The sequence below is a fragment of the Schistocerca nitens genome, chromosome 10 (assembly GCF_023898315.1).
Source record: "Schistocerca nitens isolate TAMUIC-IGC-003100 chromosome 10, iqSchNite1.1, whole genome shotgun sequence".
Taxonomy (NCBI): Eukaryota; Metazoa; Arthropoda; class Insecta; order Orthoptera; family Acrididae; genus Schistocerca; species Schistocerca nitens.
In genome coordinates this window covers 146,863,689-146,883,345 of record NC_064623.1, presented here as the reverse complement: position 1 = coordinate 146,883,345, position 19,657 = coordinate 146,863,689, and the positions used below count along the sequence as shown (strand labels likewise).

The 19,657-nt window shown below is 45.4% G+C and overlaps 1 protein-coding gene across 1 annotated transcript in view; it reads right to left on the bottom strand.

Moving 5' to 3' along the window:
• The window catches only part of LOC126209943 (cytochrome P450 4g15-like), a 75,453-nt gene that overhangs the window by 14,250 nt on the left and 41,546 nt on the right, over positions 1-19,657 (bottom strand). Inside the window, exon 4 of the mRNA XM_049939059.1 lies at positions 14,031-14,231. Within this exon, the coding sequence (XP_049795016.1) occupies positions 14,031-14,231 (201 nt within the window). The remainder of the gene's footprint in view (positions 1-14,030; positions 14,232-19,657) is intronic.

The following is a 19,657-nucleotide window of genomic DNA, read 5'->3' as shown; positions in this document are numbered from 1 at the left end:
CGTACTGAGCTACCGTGCCGGCTAAATGTAGGAAGTAACTAGGATCGAATCCATGACATCTTCACATCTTCTTAGCCGTTGATATACTGGGAAAACTACCTTTTTTTAACCTTATTTTGTTCATTGTTGTTCGATACATTTGTTCGGCATGGACGTCCCTTCACATCCGTTCAACTTCAGCACTGATCCATTCTCTCAGTTTTTTATTACAGAGGGCAGGTAACACTTTGACCGAACACACTGAGCTACCGTGCCGGCTTTCATTGTTCATTTCGTTTGGTCTGGGCGGACGTCACATGACATCCGTTCAAGTTGATCGTTGATTCCTTTACTCAGTTTTCTTGTTACAGAAGACAATCGGCCCTCTGATCGAACACGCTGAGCTACCGTGCCGGCGAGACTTCGGCCGCAGAGGCGAACGCTTACTGCCAGAGGGAGCGAGATGTTGTCGACAGCGCGCTACTGGGAACTGAAGTGGGCATTTTACATGTGAGTACACTATGGCTGCCGTGGCCATGAGGTTGCCTCGAGGACCCCTCCCCGCTGAATGGAATTATTGCCTTGATCCTAAAATCTGATCATAGAAATCAGAGGATATGACACTATGCCAAACTTAAATCCAGAACATCCATCAGGCAGACTTCCTATCATGAATATACACGCATAAAAAGAGTTTTGCATCAACCCGTTTCTCAGGACTCCTGAAGGTAGACGTAGACTGTGGATATTGTATCACAGACATAGTCCCTTTGACTGTTCAGAGATGTCAATAAATCCGCCCAAAGATGTAAACAACCATGCATGAGCAGAGTCTACTAGACGGATGGATCCGACAGCCGATCAGTTCCAGTCATTCCACCAGGAAGGAGATACACGGCTAGTGTTCCTGTAGTTCAACCATACCTAGACGGTCAATACGGGACTTAACATCTGAGGTCATCAGTCCCCTAGAACTTAGAAATACTTAAACCTAAGTACATCACAACATCCATGCCCGAGGCAGGATTCGAACCTGCGACCGTAGCGGTCGCGCGGTTCCAGACTGAAGCGCCTAGAACCGCTCGGCCACTCCGGCCGGCAGTCCGCGTTGTTACTTTATGCCAAGGAAGTGTCCAAACGCCTCGGTATGAACCAAAGCGATGTTCTTCGGACATGGAGGAGATACAGAGAGACAGAAACTGTCGATAACATGCCTCGCTCAGGCCACCCAACGTCTAAAACTGCAGTGGATGACTGCTACCTATGGATTATGGCTCGGAGGAACCCTGACAACAACACCACCATGTTGAATAATCAGAATGAGATTTTCACTCTGCAGCGGAGTGTGCGCTGATATGAAACTTCCTGGCAGATTAAAACTGTGTGCCCGACCGAGACTCGAACTCGGGACCTTTGCCTTTCGCGGGCTAGGTCCCGAGTTCGAGTCTCGGTCGGGCACACAGTTTTAATCTGCCAGGAAGTTTCATGTTGAATAATGCTTTTCGTGCAGTCACAGGACGTTGTGTGACGACTCAAACTGTGCGAAATAGGCTGCATGATGCGCAACTTCACTCTCTACGTCCATGGCGAGGTCCATCTTTGCGACAACGCTGCCATGCAGCGCCGTACAGATGGACCCAACAACGTGCCGAATGGACGGCTCAGGATTGGCATCACGTTCTCTTTACCAATGAGTGTCGCATATGGCTTCAACCAGACAATCGTCGGAGACATGTCTGGAGGCAACCCAATGAGGCTGAACGCCTTAGACACACTGTACAGCGAGTGCAGCAAGGTGGAGGTTCTCTGCTATTTTGGGGTAGCTTCATGTGGGGCGGAAGTACTCCGCAGGTGGTCATGGAAGGCTCCGTAAAGGCTGTACGATACGCGACTGCTATCCTCCGAGCGATAGTGCAACCATATCGGCAGCATATTGGCGAGGCATTCGTCTTCATGGACGACAATTGGCGCCCACATCATGCGCATCATGTGAATGACTTCCTTCAGGATAACGACATCGCTCGACTAGTGGCCAGCATGTTCTCCAGATATGAACCCTATCGAACATGCCTCGGATAGATTTAAAAGGGCTGTTTATGGATGACGTGAACTAACAACCACTCTGAGGGATCTACTCCGAATCGCCTTTGAGGAGTGGGACAATCTGGGCCAACAGTGCCTTGACGAAGTTGTGGATAGTATGCCACGACGAAGACACACGTACATAAATTCAAGAGGACGTGCTACTGGGTCTTAGAGGTACCGGTGTGTACAGTAATGTGGACTACCACCTCTGAAGGTCTCGCTGTATGCTGGTACAATATGCAATGTGTGGTTTTCATGAGCAATAAAACAAGCGGAAATGTTGTTTTCTGTACAGGTTCCGGAATTCTCGGTACAGAGGTGATGCAAAACATTTTTTGATGTGTGTATTAAAGCTTCTTCTACACTGCTCTCCCGAGATTCTGAATGCTGCGTTGCAGGTAGGTGAAGCTTCAGGGAAAGCTGAAAGATGGAAGGTCCTTTCTTCGACTTTATTCACTCAATCGAACCGATAATTACATGATCTACGGTCAGTGAGACTATTACAGGGGATTAACAGTAGCTGTAACACTGAATTCAATGGTAGGTAGATGCATGATGTTATCTGAAGTGGAGGAAACGAATGCTTGTTCTGGTCCGACAGTAACATCTAAGGCAGATGATGCTTAATGGTGCCAGGTTAGGGAATACGGCAGGCTACAGGTATAGAGAAAGTGAAGGGAAGTTGGGGCAGCGCCTTAGCGCAACAGAAGCCACTGTGGAGGACTCGGCATGACCCACGAGGGGTGGGTGTCTCTGGTCACAGCTAGCAGAAAGGCTAATGCAAGTCCACGAAGCGAGAGAAAAAAACAGTTTTTGCAACTTCTTTCGCCTAGTTACGTCAGAAGGAGAGAGTGGCAATTGTTCCCGGCCGAGATGAAGAGCTTTCCGTCGTTTCCGCAGGGATGCTCGTATTGTTTCCTGGGAAGCTTCCTGTAGGATCGGTATCAGCTAAGCCAGCGGAAACATTTGTGGAAACACTGCTGACGAAAGGACACTGGGGCGCAGAGAACGCTGTGTGTGTTTTTATGTGACAGACACACAGGATAGCATAGTTTACCACAAATGCAAAACAACAGCACGTTGACTGGGACGTTGTCTGTGACACCAGAAGTCGTCACTGCCTCGAGATGTGCTGGCGTTGGAGGAGCTGTTTGTTCCCGTCTTGTGGAGAGAGGCTGTCCAGTACACAGAGTGTGCACCATTAACTTGTAGAATTTGGGAAGATGTATTATGTTCGAGTATAATGACCTTTCTGGAGACTAGAAATCTATTCTGTAGGAATCAGCATGGGTATCGAAAAAGACGGTCGTGTGAAACCAAGCTCGCGCTATTCGTCCACGAGACTCAGAGGGCCATAGACACGGGTTCCCAGATAGACGCCGTGTTTCTTCACTTCCGCAAGGCGTTCGATACAGTTCCCCAGAGTCGTTTAATGAACAAAGTAAGAGCATATGGACTATCAGACCAATTGTGTGATTGGCTTGAAGAGTTCCTAGATAACAGCACGCATCATGTCATTCTCAATGAAGAGAAGTGTTCCGAAGTAAGAGTGATTTCAGGTGTTGCGCAGGGGAGTGTCATAGGACAGTTGCTATTCACAATACACATAAATGACCTTGTGGATGACATAGGAAGTTCACTGAAGCTTTTTCCGGATGATGCTGTTGTGTATCGAGAGGTTATAACAATGGAAAATTGTACTGAAATGCAGGAGGGTGTGCAGCGAATTGACGCATGGTGCAGGGAATAACAATTGGATCTCAATGTAGACAAAAGGAATGTACTGGGAATACATAGAAAGATAGATCCCTTATCATCTAGCTAAAAAATAGCAGGTCAGCAACTGGAAGCAGTTAGTTCCATCAATTATCTCGGAGTACGCATTAGGAGTGATTTAAAATGGAATGATCATATTAAGTTGATCGTCGGTAAAGCAGATGCCAGACTGAGATTCATTGGAAGAATCCAAAGGAAATGTAATCCGAAAACAAAGGAAGTAGGTTACAGTACGCTTGTTCGCCCACTGCTTGAATACTGCTCAGCACTGTGGGATCCGTACCAGATAGGGTTGATAGAAGAGATAGAGAAGATCCAACGGAGAGTAGCGCGCTTCGTTACAGGATCATTTGGTAATCGCGAAAGCGTTACGGAGATGATAAACTCCAGTGGAAGACTCTGCAGGAGAGAAGCTCAGTAGCTCGGTACGGGCTTTTGTTGAAGTTTCGAGAACATACCTTCACCGAAGAGTCAAGCAGTATATTGCTCCCTCCTACGTATATCTTGCGAAGAGACCATGAGGATAAAACCAGAGAGATTAGAGCCCACACAAAAGCATACCGACAATCCTTCTTTCCACGAACGATACGAGACTGGAATAGAAGGGAGAACCGATAGAGGTACTCAAGGTACCTTCCGCCACACACAGTCAGGTGGCTTGCGGAGTATTGATGTAGATGTAGATTGCCGCGTGTGGGCTTTCCGAGTCCTCAGTCGACGGTTTCAGCTTTTTGGCGCAAAGTGCGCTTGGGGATTTCCGTGGACTTGCGTACTGTGTGAGGAGCAGAGATAGTGTCGCAAACTGTGGAGGGGTGCAGTTGAGTCTCGTTTGTGGACAGAGGAGGAGATCTGGTTTTGGACCTGCAGTCTGGGTGCGGAGGTGGATCACAGGGAGAGCACGGGACGGAGATGGGACGCGCTCTGGACACCTCGAGGTCTCAGCACGCGTGTGGCGAGCACTCCGCCCGCTGTAGCAGCAGCTCTGGTCCCATTCAAGTGCACTGTGGCAGTCTGTTCCACGGTTCAGTTCACAATCACCGTCATTCGTATTAGCCACAGTCAGACTGCCTTATCCATTTTTCAAAGTCGCAATTAAAGTCAAATATCCCTCCTTGGTTCAACTTTGTCAACCCGCTATCTATCACAATGCTTTAGTTTGCGAACATGATGTAGTACACAGGGTGAAAAGTATTTAAACCGACAAACTCTGGGAGGTTATAGGGGACATCAAAACAAATATTTTTCCCTAATGTCATTTTTTCCTATGAGGATTATTTAAACCGGTAGAGGAATATTTCTCTGGCGGCAAATTAATTAAACAGACCCACACTTTTCCATTTTTTTATAACCAAGAGACGACACATTAACATAACCCAATTTCGATTACAGTAGAGTTTCAAACATGCCTTGATTGACACATAAACAAAGGTTACACCGTCGGATCGTGTTCTGACTGACACGGGAAAAAACTCCAGGATTCTGAATTGTTCCTGCTACTATCCGGGCAACCAGATCCTATTCTGATGCAACAGTAGTTGCGTAAACAAGGTTGCGCATCTCTCCCCACACAAAAAAGTCCAGAGGGGACATACCTGGGGGTTGAGCTGGCCATGGTACGGGTCCACCTCTGCCAATCCACGTTTCTGGGAACCGTCGGTCCAGGAATCGACGCAAACGACGACTGAAATGTGGCGGCGCCCCCTCATGCTGGAACCACATGCGTTATCTTGTAGCGAGCGGGACGTCTTCCAGCAATTCTGGCAATGCTCTGGCGAGAAAACTGTAATAGTGCCTACCATTCAATGGCCTAGGTAGCAGATACGGACCAATTAAACAATCCCCAACAACACCGACCCACACATTAACGAAGAACCGGACTTGATGAGCGCTAATAACTGTGGAATGTGGGTTATCCTCACTCCAAACATGTGAATTGTGCATGTTGAAGACTCCATCACGCCCGAACGTTGCTTCATCGGTAAACAACACAGAGGATGGAAATGCATTTCACACTGTTCCAGGTACCACAGCGAAAACTGTGCTCTGGATGGATAATCAATTGGTTCCGGGTTGTGGACTCGCTGTAAGTGAAATGGACGTAACACCTGCTCTCGGAGGACTGTTCTTACATTCGTCTGATTCGTGCCCATGTTACGTGCAATTGCACGAGTGCTCATTGAAGGATCCCGCGCCACATGCTGCAAGACAGCTTCCTCAAATTGCAGCGTTCTTACCGTGCGACGGCGTCCCTATCCAGGCAATCTGCTAAATGAGCCGGTCTCACGCAGACGTTGGTACACAGCATCAAAGGTCATGTGATGCGGGATACGGCGATTAGGATATTGTTGTTGATAAACTCGCTGTGCAGCTCGTCCGTTGTGGTGGGCTACGTAGTACGCACCAACCATATCAGTGTACCCACTCCAAGCGTATCGCTCCATTAGTAAACAGAGACAATGCACTATTAGACCGGTGGACAGCAGTTGCCTACAACTGAAGATCGTAATACGGCCCCTAACAACTGAACAGCGTAATACGGCCTCCACCGGTTTAAATAATCCTCTTAGGAAAAAATGACATTAGGGGAAAAATATTTGTTTTGATGTCCCCTAAAACCGCCAAGAGTTTGTCAGTTTAAATACTTTTCACCCTGTATAATCATTGTGTCATGTTGACCTATGTTCCACTGGACCGGTGTTTTTAGGAATAAACGTGTTGTGTTACTGAATTCTGTGTATTATTCAAGCAGACAAGATCCCTTGATCTTTAATAATTTTACTCATGTTTGCGTGGCCATCTTCCACAGCAGCTGTTAACATCTGTTGCTATAGGTTGTCTTTCTTGAGCTGCCTGCTATCTGATTAAAAAGAATTTCACCAGAGGCGTTTCTCTCCTATTTACAAAGCATCTTCTCTGGTTCTTCTGTAAACTGAATACGCACGTGTGTATATTTTTTTATTGTTTTACGTTAAAAACTGTGATTTCTTTATCAAGTTGGTGTGCAAGCTACTTACGTAGTTTCTTTACATAAACTGCTCCTTGTCCTCTTGCTAGCAATGAGTGGTGTTGACAGACTTCATTCGACACCTTCCCTTGGCAGTTTTTGGCATTCTGCGCTATTCCATGTGCTGGACTATTCACAGTTAACTTTCTTAACTGATTTTCGTTCTTCATTGCCAGAGTGTTTACACCTATTCGTTAGTAGTGAGTGTTGCCAACCTATGAAACGAATGTGTGTGTGTGTGTGTGTGTGTGTGTGTGTGTGTGTGTGTGTGTGTGTGTGTGTGTGTGTGTGTGTGTGTGTGTGTGTGTGTGTGTGTGTGAGAGAGAGAGAGAGAGAGAGAGAGAGAGAGAGAGAGAGAGAGAGTGTGAAATTGTCTCGTATGTAGGTAGAGACGAGAGACGTGAGAGGAGTGGTGTTTTCTTCTCTCCCTTTTTTTTTTTTTTTTTTTTTTTTTGCAAAAGGGGGGGGGGGCATGATAGGGAGGAAAGACAGGAATGGAATTGCACAGTGATTACGAAAAAAACCACTCCATTCACGTCTCTACCTACATACCAGACAATTTCATTCTCTCTCTCTCTCTCTGTCTCACACACACGCAAATTTGTTTCATAGGTTGGCAACACTCACCAAAAACGAATAGGCGTAAACACTCTGGCAGTGAAGAACGAAAAACAGTTAAGAGAGCCAACTGTGAATAGTGCAGCACAAGGAATAGCGCAGAATGCCAAAAACAGCCAAGGGAAGGTGTCGAATGAAGCCTGTCAACACCAATCACTGGTAGCAAGAGGAGAAGCAGATTATGTAAAGAAACTACGTAAGTAGCTTGCACGCCAACTTTATAAAGAAAACACTGTTTTTAACGTAAAACAATAAAAAAATATACACTTGTATATTCATTTTACAGAATAACCACAGAAGATACTTTGTAAATAGGAGAGAAACGCGTCTGGTGTAATTCGTTTTAATCAGACTGCAGTCGGCTGAAGACAGATAATCTATGGCAACAGATTAAATAATTTTATTTACCTATGTGGGAAATAAAATGAGAGTTCTTGGAGTAAAGGACAAGTACATTGTGTCGTCTTCATTTCAGCTATACGGGGCCACATTTTATAGTCATCCACGGTTAAACGCATTTTGTGTAATTTTCACAGCAGTGTCACTGAAAGGGATACTACTCGCTGACGACATTGCTACGCTGCGTGAAAGTGAAAAAGAATTACGTGATATTCTGAATTGAATCAACAGTCTAATCGGTACATAATATTGACTGAGAGTAAATTGAAGAAAGACGAAAGTAATGAGAAGTAGCAGAAATGAGAACAGCGAGAAACTTCACATCAGGATTGATGGCCACGAAGTAGATGAATTTAAGAAATTCCACTACCTTGGGAAATAACCAATGACGGGCGGAGCAAGGAGGACATCAAAAGCAGACGAGCACTGGCAAAAAGAGTCTTCCGGCCAAGAGAGGTCTACTGGTATCAAACATAGGGCTTAATTTGAGGAATAAATTTCTGAGAATGTACGTCTGGAGCACAGTATTGTATGGCAGTGAAACGTAGGCTGGGGGAAAACCGGTACAGAAGAGCTTCGAAGAATTTGACATGTGGTGCTACAGACGAATGCTCAAGATTAGGTGCACTGATAACGTAAGGAATGAGGAGGTTCTGTGGAGCATATGTAGAAAACAACAAGTAGAAGGGACTGGATGATAGGACATCTTTTCAGTACTTGAACGGTACTAGGGACAGCTGTAGAGAGCAAAAGCGGTGGAGGAAGACTGAGATTGGAATCAGCAAATAATTGAGGGTGTAGGTTGCAACTGCTGGTCTGAAATGAAGAGGTTGGCACAGGAGAGGAATTCGTGGCTGGCCGCAGCAAACCATTCGGAAGACTTATTACTTAAAAAAAATAAAAAATAAAATAAAAGAAAACCTCAGACATACTGAGTGGTAGAGTTTCGTTAGAGATACCCATGCGACTTCCCATCATAGAGACGTGTTGTAAAGTATATAAGCCGAGCAGACACAAATGGGGAATCACTCTAGCCACGGTACTCGCCACAGGCCTGGTAATTAATGAACATAAGCGACTTCGACAAACGCGAGATTGTTATGACGTGGCAGCAGGCAACCAATACCTCAGAAATGGCGAAGCCGGGCCACCGTTCGCTTGCTACTGTCTTGAGCAACCACGAATAGTGGATGAAGGACGGTGAAATCGTGGGGAGGAGACAAGTTGTTGGATATCAGTGCCTAAAACCAGAACGTAAAGATCGCTCTCTAAAGCACGACTGGCAACGACGTGTGGCAGGTGTGACGGCAGAGTACAACGCTGGCGCAAACCCACGTTTTCCGGTGCTCTCTGTTAAGCGTGCGTTGCTGAGGACGCGGCAGACGACGCCTGTGTGCTCCCATGTTGACTCACCGACATCGCCAATTGCGACTACTGTGGACGCGGACTCATCGAGACTGGTCTGTAGCTGATGGCACACACTGCAGCCACCAGCTATGCACACACACTAACTACCGGGCGCAACCCCTGCATATGAACCTGGCACCACGACGTACCTACAGAGCGAGTTTTTGAGTACGTGCCACGAAGAGTCGCTGCTCCCTTGCATTCTAAACGTGGACCAATACACATCTGGTCACAGTTTTAGGCCTTATCTGCGTATTTAGGTATTGCAGATGCTTCTAGGGCGCTTAGTTTGTTAATGGAGTTGCAAGACACGACAGCTACAGGCTAATAGTTCAACTTGCTGGTGCTCTCCAATACCAGCACCATCACCAACAATAAATCCGATAAAAATTTCAAAAATATTGACTACCTTCTATGGACGCTCTCGTAGTACATTTTGTGATCGCAGTCGCGAAATATGGAAGATAGTGGGTACTCTTCATCTCAGTGGTGCTTTCCAGCACTACCACAACCGAGAACATAAAAAAAATGTAGAATGAAATCCAGAACAATACAGAAACTTGAAGCCAGGAGAAGGCGGGGGAACATTCTCACGCTGCAGTTTGGAATACCGTAGCTCATACCAAACAGCTCAGCTTGTTGGTGTTCTCTAAAAGTGCCACAACCGAAGACGACAGAAAGTCTAATACGGAGCCTCGGAATAGTGGACCACATGTGGAACCTAGGGGCCATCTTCTTCCGGCACGACTTGTGACGGCAGTCAACTACTATGTCTGCATGGGGAACTAGAGGCGAATTTCGCGTAAAATTTGTCATAGACCACTTCGAATACTATTTCTGTTCTAGTTATTGTCGTAGCGGCCTCTTATCACTTAGAGGGCCCGCACAACATACAAGCAAGGTGGGCTGCCGACCTCCCTTCAAGAGTTCATATCAAAACATCGCCAGTGAATGTAAACATCAACAGACTTTCCTCATAAACACGGTTCTACTTCGTGAAAAGCCATTTGACGGAGAGCCAACAATTGGAAGTAATGTGACCAAGTGTATCGCTCCGCAGAATCGGTGTTATAAGCATGCCAGAAGAGTCAGACCGTCAGTGTGTACCTACAGCTAGGACAGCTTTGGCCAATACCTTCACCAGCTCTAGCCAAGTAAACACTCGCCGTAGTCTTTTGTAGAAATTTGTATCTTCTTGGGCGTAACGCCACTTTGGAACTATGTAGCGTAGTATTTTGGTTGCTATTATTTCTTTTCATTGTCTTGTAACTTTTATCGAGCTTTCGCCACCACCACAAGAATTATATTGTTTCTTGTTGTTCTTCAGTTTGGAAATTGTGCACGCCAACAAGGCGTTTTAGTTAAATAAAGCGTGTTCGATCTTCACCGTTAGTTCTTTCCTGCCGGCCGTAAGACACTAGAGTTATGGATCAGTGCCTTGGCGAAACTAAGGAGTAATTCCTAATCCTGTATTGCATGCTGTTGCCATTTTGCAACAAACCGTAAATTTATGTATAATAATTAAGGATATCACTTGTATGTCCGTAATGTTTCCATATGGCAACACACACAGTCTCGCCCCATCGAGCTAGACTTTGTTAGGCACCGTAATGTTGGTAGAAACAGTTAAATCAATAATTTTTGCTAAAGGTCGAGTGTAGTTAAACACACGCGACAGCAACTGAAATAGTGAAGCATTTCTGCCTCTTAGATTACACCTAGTTAGGCTTTAAGGTGTGTAAAATGATGCTTAATAATGGGAAAGAGTTTGTTTCCCTGTCTCTGTTATTGGCAGCAAATTTAAAGTAGTGAATAAATCAAAATTTCAATGTTCAAACTGTTACATAGTATTTTGTCTATCTGACCCTACCCTCAAATATTTTTTTCAATAAGATCGGTTTCCAGAAGAAACCGTGCAGTAGTGGGTTAAATGGTTGCCCTAACTGAAATACTTGTTTTTAAAGCTTCTTGATGTTGCTCTCCAGCACAGCTATCACGATCAACAACAAGTCCAGTCTGAAGCCTCAAATTGTGGTCCACGTAAGGAAACATTGACGCATCCTAGCATAGCGTGCCTTGGGACTGCAGTTGTGCGACCTGGAAACTAGTGGGTGGCAGTGCACTACAGCAGTCATCTCCACCACCATCACCAACAAGTCTGACGTCTTAAAATACCAGTCCACTGATGGAACCGTGGGTCATGGCAGCTACTCATACATTGTGTTCTTGGGGAACTAGAGGCAACACAAGCGGGAAATTTGTCAGAGACCACTTTGCAGACTATTCCTGTTCCAGTTATTGACCAGTGCCTTGGCAAAACTGCTGTAAGAACTAAAACTTAAATCGTTGTTCCAACTAGTATCTACATCTGCATCTACATCTACATGATTACTCTGCAATTCACATGTAAGTGGTTGGCAGTGGGTTCATAGAACCACAATCATACTATCTCCGTACCATTCCACTCCCGAACAACGCGCGGGAAAAACGAACACCTAAACCTTTCTGTTCGAGCTCTGATTTCTCTTATTTTATTTTGATGATCATTCCTACCTATGTAGGTTGGACTCAACAAAATATTTTCGCATTCGGAAGAGAAAGTTGGTGACTGGAATTTCGTAAATAGATCTCGCTGCGATGAAAAACGTCTTTGCTTTAATGACTTCCATCCCAACTCACGTATCATATCTGCCACACTCTCTCCCCTATTACGTGGTAATACAAAACGAGCTGCCCTTTTTAGCACCCTTTCGATGTCCTCCGTCAATCCCACTTGGTAAGGATCCCACACCGCGCAGCAATATTCTAACAGAGGACGAACGAGTGTAGAGTAAGCTGTCTCTTCAGTGGACTTGTTGCATCTTCTAAGTGTCCTGTCAATTAAACGCAACCTTTGGCTCGCCTTCACCACAATATTATCTATGTGGTCTTTCCAACTGAAGTCTCGCATTCGGGAGGACGACGGTTCAATCCCGTCTCCGGCCATCCTGATTTAGGTTTTCCGTGATTTCCCTAAATCGCTTCAGGCAAATGCCGGGATGGTTCCTTTGAAAGGGCACGGCCGATTTCCTTCCCCATCCTTCCCTCACCCGAGCTTGCGCTCCGTCTCTAATGACCTCGTTGTCGACGGGACGTTAAACACTAATTTCCTCCTCCTCCTCCTCCTCCAACTGAAGTTGTTCGTAATTTTAACAGCAGGTACTTAGTTGATTTGACAGCCTTGAGAATTGTACTATTTATCGAGTAATCGAATTCCAACGGATTTCTTTTGGAACTCATGTGGATCACCTCAGACTTTTCGTTATTTAGCGACAACTGCCACCTGCCACACCATACAGCAATCTTTTCTAAATCGCTTTGCAACTGATACGGTAAATTACAGCATCATCTGCGAACAACCTAAGAGAACTGCTCAGATTGTCACCCAGGTCATTTATATAGATCAGGAACAGCAGAGGTCCCAGGACGCTTCCCCGTGGAACACCTTATATCACTTCAGTTTTACTCAATGATTTGCCGTCTATTACTACGAACTGCGACCTTCCTGACAGGAAATCACGAATCCAGTCGCACAACTGAGACGATACCCCATAGGCCCGCAGCTTGATTAGAAGTCGCTTATGAGGAACGGTGTCAAAAGCCTTCCGGAAATCCAGAAATACTGAATCAACCTGAGATCCCCTGTCGATAGCGGCCATTACTTCGTGCGAATAAAGAGCTAGCTGCGTTGCACAATAACGATGTTTTCTGAAACCATGCTGATTACGTATCAATAGATCGTTCCCCTCGAGGTGATTCATCATGTTTGAATACAGTATATGCTCCAAAACCCTACTGCAAACCGACGTCAATGATATAGGTCTGTAGTTCGATGGATTACTCCTACTACCGTACGTGAAGAAGAACTTGCCTCTAAGGCACCTCGATTATGCTATCCAACACCACCACCACCAACAGCAAATGTAAATGCCAGAATAACACGTAGGGGATATCTTGTCGTACACTGGCCAGTGACTCCAATTGTGGGACATGGCAGGTAGTAATTAGAAGTTTACTTCAATGGTGCTCTCCAGTACTATACCACCATCAACAATGAAGCTAACGTTTTAAAACAGCGTCACAAAGGGAGCCTAGAGGGCATCCTCTCATAATGAGTTGTGTCTGTAGCTGTGGGACATGGGAGCTAGTATGTGTGAATAGGAAAGATGAAATTTTTTCAGAGATCAGTTTACAGAGTTTTTCTCCTCTAGTCTTCTGTAAGAAGAAAATCCGAGATGTGTGTCCCAAATGGAACATGAAGAAGAACTTCCTTATAACAACTTCATGGTGCTCTGTAGCACTACTACCAGCGACATCAACAAATTCAGTGTGAAGTCTCAATAACAGTAGTCCACATATGAAACCCTGGGGACATTCTCTGATGGGACATCTTTTGACTGTATTTGTGAGACACAGCAATTACTGGCTGACTGTTTACCTCAGTAGTGCTATACAGCACTAGTACCACCATCAACAGCAAATCAAAATAGAGGTACACATGTAGAACATTATGCGCATACTCCCATAGCGTGATGATTGTATGCAGTTCTGACACATGGAAGTTAGTGGGTACCTCTCCACCTTCATGGTGATCTCCAGAGCTGCTTCGACCACCAACAAAGAATCGTCTGAAATCCCAGAACAGTGGTCTACAGATGAAACTTGGTGGGCGTCGTCTAGTTGCACGATTTGCGACCTCACAGATCAGTGGGTGGCGGCTCACCTTGATGATGCTCTCCAGGACCCTGAGGCTGGCCAGCTCTGCGAGGCTGGGAGCACGCAGGTAGTCGTCGCCCTCGCAGAAGACGTCCTTCAGCTCCCGCCGGGCCGCGTCCTGCCACTCTGGGTGGAGCGCGAGCAGCGCCAGCGCGTAACTGATGCACACAGCCGTCGTGTCGGTGGCGGTCAGCGTCATAGTCACCAGCTGAAAAAGCGGCAACACCATTCCAGACTGCAACACCATTCCAAAGCCAGCAGTGAACGAGGAGAGAAAAATTGTTAAAACTATTATACAAGGAATGATAGCGGTTCAGAAAGGTCTGCTTATTTGACGTTTGTAGTATAGTGCATTGAATACACGATTTAAGTTGCAAGTGAGTTGTGGACACAACAGTGTGACATCTAGCACACAGAACTGCCAACTCTGGCAACAACAGTGGCCCTGAATGACATTTTCACCCTGCTGCGTAGTGTGCGCTGATATGAAACTTCCTGGCAGATTAAAACTGTGTGCCAGACGGAGAGTCGAACTCGGCACCTTTGCCTTTCACGGGCAAGTACTGTATCAACTGAGCTAACCAAGCACGACTCACGACGCGTCCTCAGGACGGTAGGAGACGAGGCACTGGCGGAAGTAAAGCTGTGAGGATGGGTCGTGAGTCGTGCTCTGGTAGCTCAGTCCGTAGAGCACTTGCCCGCGAAAGGCAAAGGTTCCGAGTTCGAGTCTCGGTCCAGCACACAGTTTTAATCTGCCAGGAAGTTTTCACAACAGTGGCCCTAACTGGGCTTGTTATCGAGTCGAAGTAGCCGCATGGGTCCGCCACTTGCTGTCGCCTGCCTTCCCTTTGTTCTGACAGCAAAGGGATGATGTGGTGGTGTAAAGCCCCTGATCATCACTTCATCAGTCTCTGCGCTGATATCCTGGCTGAAATTCCAAACCTCTCCAAATAGTCTTATGAACTGAGAACATCTGACACTGGTGATGTGAACCGTTCGTCGGATGGGGACATTAAGCTCACGGTGCAATATCAACGGTATTTAATACTTATGTTATTGCCTAGAATATTGGCACTAGAGCACATGTCAACCACTGTATTTTAACTCTCCGTCTTTTTTACAATATTACTTTTGTCGTGCCCGCATCTCGTGGTCGTGCGGTAGCGTTCTCGCTTCCCACGCCCGGGTTCCCGGGTTCGATTCCCGGCGGGGTCAGGGATTTTCTCTGCCTCGTGATGGCTGGGTGTTGTGTGATGTCCTTAGGTTAGTTAGGTTTAAGTAGTTCTAAGTTCTAGGGGACTGATGACCATAGATGTTAAGTCCCATAGTGCTCAGAGCCATTTTTTTACTTTTGTCGTGTTCTTCTTTTTATTGCTTTTTACTACTGTAACACTTTTTATACTTTATAAGCTTATTACAGACTTTAACTATTGTATCTCCCTTTTATTTTCGCTATTTCAATTAATTATTGAAAACTAGTGTATGCTGACATGAGCGACATCTGGTCAACGTACTACACAAACATCTTGTGGCTACTGTACGTCAGCTTGTTTTAAACAGTAGTTTCACTGACAACATGACTCGTGCATGTGATGTGATTTATATGTATTTGACGATGCTGGTGCTGATTCCGCATTTAACAGTTGACTATGCCACGATGGCTGCAGTGCATTAGGACTTTGTTTTTATGAGACAGGTATGCCTCTTCACATTTAAAGCGCACAAATGTAAATTTTGTCAGTACTACTTTTCAATATGCTCTATGTATTGTTCTTAAGCTGTATCAGTTTGCGAGTGTATTTATAGTTTTCCCATTTTTGCTGCACATCTGATGATGGTCATTAAAGACCGAAACCGGTAATCTATTAAACAGAAAATATTGTGACAATAGACGTAAATTAAAGGAAACCTTGTATATTGTATATATGCTACCACAATGAAGATTAATTTTCTGTAAAACAATTTGTTTATATTCCAAAGTGCAGCTACCCCTTCAAAGCAATTAAGTGTTTACTTTTTCGCAATTTATTCTTGTACTCTTGCTAACAGTAATAACAATATATATATACGGTTGAGGAAGCTGATACAGAGAGGTTGGCATCGAAGGGTTTCCTGCGATATGTGGAAAGTATGGCTTTAAAGAAAAAGTCGAATCTTGACCAAGAACGAGGTTGAAATGATTTATCGCCCTCCACCGAAGACAGCGGCCATTTGGAGGTGTGTCAAGTCAAGTCAAAGGCGACTTGAGACTCCAAGAGGCTGGTGTTCACAAGACGCCTCGCGGGTGTGGCCTCTCACGCATCCAGGAGGGGATGGAGAAACGAAGTGAAACACGGCCAGTCGAGAGGGTAAGTTCTATGCCGTCATTTCAGTGACTGCAGAATCGAGTCGAATTTACAAAGAACTTATTAGTACGGACACTATCACAATCGAACGCTCCACAAATCTGTACAGCGCACCGTTTGACTAGACGGTCAAACGGAGATAGAGTGGAGCATTTTTCATACGCTTTCAGGTGCTGATAATGCCGTCTCACACGAGTGCGCAGCGATCACTGAGCACCCAACATACCCAGCCAGGCCTGGCGACGGCACTAAACACGGACAACACCAGCACAGCCTGATGGCTGTTGCGGCAGTCACACAGAAATGCAACTCCAACCCTTTACACGGTTGCTGATGGTGCACACGTGTTCGGTATTATATTGACACCCGACTGTGTACTAGCACAATTTAACGAAACTTTTTGGAAGCAGCTGATAGTGTGACCACATAAATATTAGGTTAGTCAATAAGTTCGTAGAGTTTTTGGCTAAGTTTATCAACAAATACACATAACAGAGACTTTAGTCATCAATAATATATTCTCCTTCACTACAACGGTCTGCCACCACTGGGGTAACTTTTAAATTCCATGACTGTAGAAATCACGTCGCTTGCAGGCGAAGAACTCGGCGAGCCATGTTGGGAGCCATTTTCGTCCGAAAGGGTAGGTCCTTAAAGGCTGTTGGACAGGGAGCGGGAAAGGTGAAAATCTGAGGCGCAAAATCAGGTGAATAAGGTGCGCGCGGAATCACTTTCCAACCCAACCCCTGTATAATGTTTTTTTGTCAGCCTAGAAGAAAATTGGCGGGTGTCAAGGCGGAGTAGTACCACTTAGAGCATTCTTCCTGGTCGTCGTTCTTGAACTGCGTCTGTAAGACGTCTCAGTTCTTGACAACAGATGTCAGCAGTGGTGGTTACACCGCGGCTAAGCAATTCGTTGTACACCAGGCCGTCGCTGTTCCACCAGACGCATAACATTATCTTTAGCAGATATGCATAGGTCTTTGTACGGCGAGTTTCTGCTTTGTTTGGGCTCAAACATTAGTTTCCTTTCGTTATGTTACCATAAAGACACCATTTCTCGTCACAGGAACGGAACGGTCGGTGTTGTTCATGACGAGGAAGAAGAGACGCACATACTGCCGCCCGCAGATTTTTTGTGACCCTGTCTTAGAGCTACCCATACAGTATACACCCGATTTTCAAATCTTCCCCACCAAATGAAAATGTGGCACGGTGGTGGAATGACCACAGTTCAACACATTTGCCAGTCCTCGAGTACAATGACGTGGACGATTGTGGATCAATTCGTACAAACGATCTTCATCGAACCGCGAAGGTGTTCCTGAGTGTACAGAGCCACTAACGTCAAAACCATCCTGCTGAAAACGAGAAAACCATTACCTTGTCGTGCTCTGTCCAATGGCATTGTACCGGCACAAGGCGCTAAAATTAATGTTTCTGGCTGCCTCCGTTGCTGTCACTCGCCTATTAAACTCGAATAGGAGAATATGTCGGAAATGTTCTGATGTCTTCGCTTGGCACTCTGTTTGCTAGCATCCGGTGTTCAGCTCACTAACTGCAAATGGCAATATATAAACTCAAGTAGCAACAGTGAACTACGAATAAAAAAAGATCAATCGATAAATAAACGCGTAGCAAGCGGAATACCAACATGCAAAACGAAAACGCTACGGACTTATGCACCAACCTAAGGCGTCTTTGATTTAAAAAATAAATAAAAAACATGGCTAAGTAGGAATAAGAAGGTAGAAGATAAAAATAAGTATTGCATGAACAAAGAGAAGATCGCAAAGCAAATTAAAATGTGTAAAAATGGAAAGAACTGGAAAACATGGGTGAATGGAATCGTAAGGGAGAAGAAGGCAGAGACTAATAATCAGGAAGAAGTGAAGGAAAAGAAGGGAAATACAGGATTATTCTAAATGATGGCTCCATTTTCAAAACGTCGCATTTGTGCAAGTACAAATCCAAAATGTACGAGCTTTATACCAATGGAAAGAGGAAGTTTCAAATATTTTTTTCATAGTGCTTGATATCAATTTAATAAATTTAATAATTTGTAATTAATTAGTTTTTAATAATTATTTATAATTATAAATGTTCAATATGGCTACCTTTGGCTGCACGGGAAACATCGACGCGGCAGCCAAACTCGGCCAACATGGGCGAAAGCGTATCTGCTGTTACTGAGAGCTCGGCTACAGTGATCCGGTTCCTCAGACCGTTCAGAGTGGTTGGTGGAGGCGGGACGTAAACAGCTTCCTTCACACAACCCCATAAGAAATAGTCGCAGGGTGTGAGATCGGGAGATTCCGGTGGCCAGAAGTGCAGAGCCATCCTCGAGTCCCCTGCGGCCGATCCAGCACTGAGGAAGGGAGTCATTCGAAAAGCCTCGTACATCATGGTGCCAATGGGGCGGAGCTCCACCCTGTTTGAAAATGAAGGCCTGAGTATCTTCCATAACTTGGGGGAACAGCCATTGTTCCAACATGTCCAGGTATGTGATTCCCGTTACAAAATGGCTCCGAGTACTATGCGACTTAACTTCTGAGGTCATCAGTCACCTAGAACTTAGAACTAATTAAACGTAACTAACCTAAGGACATCACACACATCCATGCCCGAGGCAGGATTCGAACCTGCGACCGTAGCGGCCGCTCGGTTCCTGACTGTAGCGCCTATAACCGCACGTCCACTCCAGCCGGCGATTCCCGTTACAGTTCTTTCCGCAAAGAAAAATGGTCCGTAAACCTTTGTACGTGATACGGCAGAGAACACGTTGCTCTTCGGCGAGTCTCATTCGTGGTAAGTGTGGATTTTCCAAACCCCATATGCGAACATTGTGTCTGTTGACTTTTCTATTATGGTGGAACGTCGCTTCATGGCTAAAAATTACACGCTGGTAGAAACGCTACTTCTTTGCTAGCACCTAGCCACACAATGCGAGTCTCTTCTCTTTGTCATTGGGTTTGACAGCCTGTACAAGTTATGGTCCGTAGGGCTTGTACAGCAAACGCCGTCTCAGAACATTCCATACAGTTGTTTGGGGTATTACAAGCTCTCGACTGGCTCTGTTTGTAGACTTAGTGGGACTGGGCACAAAACTTGAATACGTCGGACATCATTCTCTGACACACGCGGTCGGCCTGTACATTTTTCTTTGCACACATTGTCTGTTTAAATTGCTTCCAACAACGACTAATGCTTTTGCGAGTTGGTGGTTGAATACCGAACTCGGTACGAAATGCCTGCTGCTCGACAATTTGCAACTCACTTTCCGCGAATT